At 61.7% G+C, this 4,273-nt stretch overlaps 1 protein-coding gene across 1 annotated transcript in view; it reads left to right on the top strand.

Moving 5' to 3' along the window:
- Window positions 1–2,364: 2,364 nt before the first annotated feature.
- Window positions 2,365–4,273, top strand: part of TFAP4 (transcription factor AP-4 (activating enhancer binding protein 4)) — a 4,389-nt gene continuing 2,480 nt past the window's right edge. Inside the window, exons 1-4 of the mRNA XM_009881963.1 lie at window positions 2,365–2,393; window positions 2,862–3,027; window positions 3,544–3,642; window positions 4,201–4,272. Coding sequence (XP_009880265.1) covers window positions 2,365–2,393; window positions 2,862–3,027; window positions 3,544–3,642; window positions 4,201–4,272 — 366 coding nt within the window. The remainder of the gene's footprint in view (window positions 2,394–2,861; window positions 3,028–3,543; window positions 3,643–4,200; window position 4,273) is intronic.

Below are 4,273 nucleotides of genomic sequence, written 5' to 3'. Positions count from 1 at the left end.
TGGGCCTGGGCGGCCCGGGCCTGCCGCGCCTGGGGGGCCGCCTGGGCACCGAGGGGCCTGGGGGGTCCCCGTGGGGTCCCTCTGTGGTCCCTGTGGGGCAGCTCAGGCCCGTGGGGTCCCTGTGGGCTCCCTTTGTGGTCCTTCTGTAGTCCGTGTGGGGCAGTTCAGGCCCGTGGGGTCCCTGTGGGCTCCCTATGGGGCAGCTCAGGCCTGTGGGGTCCCTTTGTGGTCCCTCTGTGGTCCCTGTGGGGCAGCTCAGGCCCGTGGGGTCCCGGTGGAGCAGCTGAGGCTCAGGGAGTCCCTGTGGGTTCCCTATGGGGCAGCTCAGCCCCGTGGGGTCCCCGTGGGGCAGCCCACAGTGGCCAGGCCCCACTACACGTGTGGGGCAGCCCAGACCCCACCGTGAGTCAGCCCTGCCCCAGCCCACACGCTCCCCGCCGGGGCCAGTCCTGCACTGGGGGGGACCCCACAGCCCTGCCCCATCTCCCCGCTGCCCCACGGGCGCACCTGGGGTGAGGGGTGCTCGGGGGGTGTCCACATCTGAGGCCCCCCGGAGGGGAAACGCGGCTTTGGGGCAGGGTCTGCCCCAGCTTCACTGCGTCTCGCCATGTGAATTGCTGTGGGAGGTTATGGTCCAGTGTGGACCCATAGCCTGGGTGGGAGGGCAACTATGTGGGGCAGGGAGACATGGCTGTCCTGCTGGAGGCTACACTTGCCCCAGGCATGGGGCAGAGCTCTGGGGGAGCCTTGTTGCCTTTCCACCGCCGCGAGCTCCGGGGTGCCCTGCCTTCGAGCTTGGGGACGCCCTCTCTGCACGCTTAGCGATGCCCTTTGCGAAAGCTCGGGGATACCCTGCCTGTGATCTCAGGGACACCCTTTCTTTGACCTCAAAGGAGCGGCTCTGTCACTCCCCTTGTTTCCCTCGAGGTCCGGGCGAGCTGCCGTTGCCGCCGTGGCGGGATGGACCAAATTCTATTCCACCGACCCACACCCCATGGCACCCCATGGCACGGGGCTGGCGGCACCCCGGGGGCTTTTCTGCTGTGCCAGAGCTCCTGTGGGTGCCATCTGCTCCCCCCGCCTCTGTCCTGCCCCGTCCTCAGCGGTGCTAGGTGCCAGCTCAGCTTCTGAATCCGTGGTTTCTTCTCGCCCTCTCCGTATGTAGCTGTCACTTCTCGGGTCTCTTCCCAGGAAGAGCAGCCGGGGCAGGTTGCGGGAGGTCTGCCGGCAAGGAAGCAGGCTCTTCCTCCTTCCCCGGTATTTAAGAAACCGCTTCCGTGCTGCCCAGTCCTGGGCCTCTCTGTCCCATTCCCCTTGCGTGGCCACAGCTGGCAGTCGGACACCCCGGCATGGCAACCTCCTGTGCCCCACCAGACATCGGTGTGCCAGGGGACGGAGCCTGCCCGTAGAAAGGGGATGGTATCCCCAAGACCTGCTGAAGTTTTGGCACGTTTTGGGGCTGAGTTTGGGGCTGGGTTTTGGCAGGAGCAGGGAGGCAGGTGATGGCCACCTGATGGGAGCCCTGTGCCGCCATCCCTCTGGGCTGAGCTGGGATCCTTCCCCATCCCCTGTATCTCAGAGGAGTCACGGTGTGTTCCCCAGTCGCAACAGGCGATGGGTGGCCTGGGAGCCTCCGGTCGCTGCCTGGGCACACGGCGATGCTGTGAGCAGGGCTTGGCTTTACCACATAGACCCCCGGGCTCCCAAACCTCCATGGTTCCTCCATGGCCTCGCCGGGACGGCAGGAAGCCGGACTTTGCTTTCCACCCCAGTGTGGGCAAGGCGCTGCATAGGACGGTCTTGTCTCCCCATCCGGGAGCCGCTGGGCACCAGGGTGGGAGCCAAAGCCTGTCTTATCTCGCCTCGTGCCAGCAGCCTGCCCCTTGTGTTTAGTCTTCAGTGCCTCGCTGTGTGCCCGGCACCGGTGCCTGACGTGCGGCCGGTGGGTGCTGGGTGCTTGCGTGCACCCTGGAGAGAGCTGCTGCTGGTAGCAGCAGGGAGCTGAGATGGCCGGTGGGTGGCAGGGGCTATCGGTCACATTGGTTTGGCATAACGGGCAGCTATCACCCTGGCCCTCGGCTTATTAACTAATTGCCGGTGCTGGGCACTGCCTGGAGGGCTTGCCATCCCCGTGATCCAAAACCCTTGCCAGGGCTCAGTCACACTGCTCCCTGGGCTGTCTCAGGGAAGAAGTGGGCTGTGGGCAAAGAAGCTGGACCCCCATGGTGGTGGGCTTTGCTCGGGTGCCCTGGACCCGTGCCCGGGTGTTGGCTTTGGCCGGCCAAAGCCCTCCTCGCCGCCATCCCGGCTTGCTGCTGAGGAGAGAACTTTAATTTATGAATGCGATAATATCTAGTCTTTATCATGTGCCTGGTTTTGGAAGTCAATGGATGGTACTGGCATTTTCCTTCCAGCCAATCTAATAAATCATAAGATCTAACTCTCAAATGAAATTGCATGCATACACTTAAAAATAGCAGTTGGCTTTACATCTTGTCAAGCAGATGTATTGGAGATATGCGTTTCTAATGATCCCATTTTTCAGTGTTGGCAGAATTGTCCAACTGAAGAATATCGGTTTTCCTCACCCCTTGTCATTTAGATGTGTGGGTGACTTGCTGTCTTAGGTCATTGTGGGCTGGTTTTATTTAATGTGTTTTGAACAGGTCTTGGGATCTGCTTTTCTGTTACAACACGTACCCTCTCTTTCAGCACTCTTAATGAGCAGACTAATACACAGAAGTGGCCTAAAATAGACGTGAACACTTAATGTCTTGTGAAGTATTTCCCTGTCTGCTGCTGGTCTTAGCCCTGTACATAAAGTAAACCACCTCCTGCCTAACCCCGTGCCTCTCTCGCAGCTTGGCCAACATCCCGTTGACTCCGGAGACCCAGCGGGACCAGGAGCGTCGGATACGCAGGGAAATCGCCAACAGCAACGAGAGGCGGCGGATGCAGAGCATCAATGCTGGCTTCCAGTCTCTGAAAACCCTCATCCCACACACGGACGGGGAGAAGCTCAGCAAGGTGAGCGGGACGTCACCGAGGCCACGGCGACACGGGGTGCAGATGCCGGTCCTGCACACGAAGGGTTTTGTCGTTGCTTGTCAGGCAGGATGGGGCTGCGAGAGTAATTGGGGATGTTTGCATATATTAATCCGCCGATGGAGGTCTCTTCTGGGGAGGTTTGCTGGGTGGGAGTGGGTGTGCATCACAAACCTGGTGTCCCGGCGTGGGTTGGGTGCATGTGACAGCAGGGTGGTGTGTGCCTGGGTGACGAGGTGGCCCCGCTGTGGAGGGGAGCGGGGTGAGGAGGCGGCGCTTGGCAGCCGGTCGGGTTCCCAAGACGAGTAAACTGGGGGTTCACCATGGTGGAAATTGCAGGGGAGACCTGGGGGTGAAGCAGACCCTGGATGGAGATGCCGGGGCCGGGCAAGGAGCGGTGCTGCTGCCTCCTGGGCAGGGAGGGAGTTGGCAGGAGGGGTCTCCAGCGGTTGCCAGAGTCTCTCCTGTCTCAGTGTCCCCCTCCTGGCTCTCCCACAGGCTGCCATTCTCCAGCAGACGGCTGAGTACATCTTCTCCTTGGAGCAGGAGAAGACTCGGCTACTGCAGCAGAACACCCAGCTCAAGCGGTTCATCCAGGTAGTGCATGCCCCAGGGACAGGATGGGACAGCACGGGATGGGATGGGATGGGACAGTCCTCGCTGGCCGGGGAGGGGACATGGTCACTGTTCGTTTGAGTCAGGGCAAGACCCTCTGCCCTAACAAGCCAGGGGATGGAGATGTTTTGCACCCTCCTGGCAGGGCAGGGGAGCCCCGTTCAACCTGACATCCCTCACCTGGCATGGGGAGAAGGGCTGGGGTCCCATTTTCCATGTGGGGTATTAGGGTATGGCCCAGTGGCAGCTTCAGCTCTGTGATGGTCCGGTTCAGCCGCCTGGGGTGTCACGGTTTGAGAAGCGGGTTTTCACAAGGCTGGGGGTGTGAGGAGCCAGGAGGGTGGGCAAGCGCAGGGCGCCGGAGCCCATCCATCCCTAGACGTTTACTCCATGTGCTCCCATTGCCCCCAGGGAGTCCCTTCCCTGCAGGGAGCTGTGTTTGGGGGTGGCTGAGGGGTTGGCGTCACCCAGACGTGGTCTGGATGTGGGGGAGAGCATCAGGGCCGGTCCCTGTCCCCTGACACCACGTCTTCGTGGCAGGAGTTCAGTGGCTCCTCCCCGAAACGGCGACGGGCAGAGGACAAAGACGAGGGGATCGGCTCGCCGGACATCT

This window comes from Charadrius vociferus, unplaced genomic scaffold (assembly GCF_000708025.1).
Source record: "Charadrius vociferus isolate BGI_N301 unplaced genomic scaffold, ASM70802v2 scaffold593, whole genome shotgun sequence".
NCBI lineage: Eukaryota > Metazoa > Chordata > Aves > Charadriiformes > Charadriidae > Charadrius > Charadrius vociferus.
This window is presented reverse-complemented; position numbering and strand designations above follow the sequence as displayed.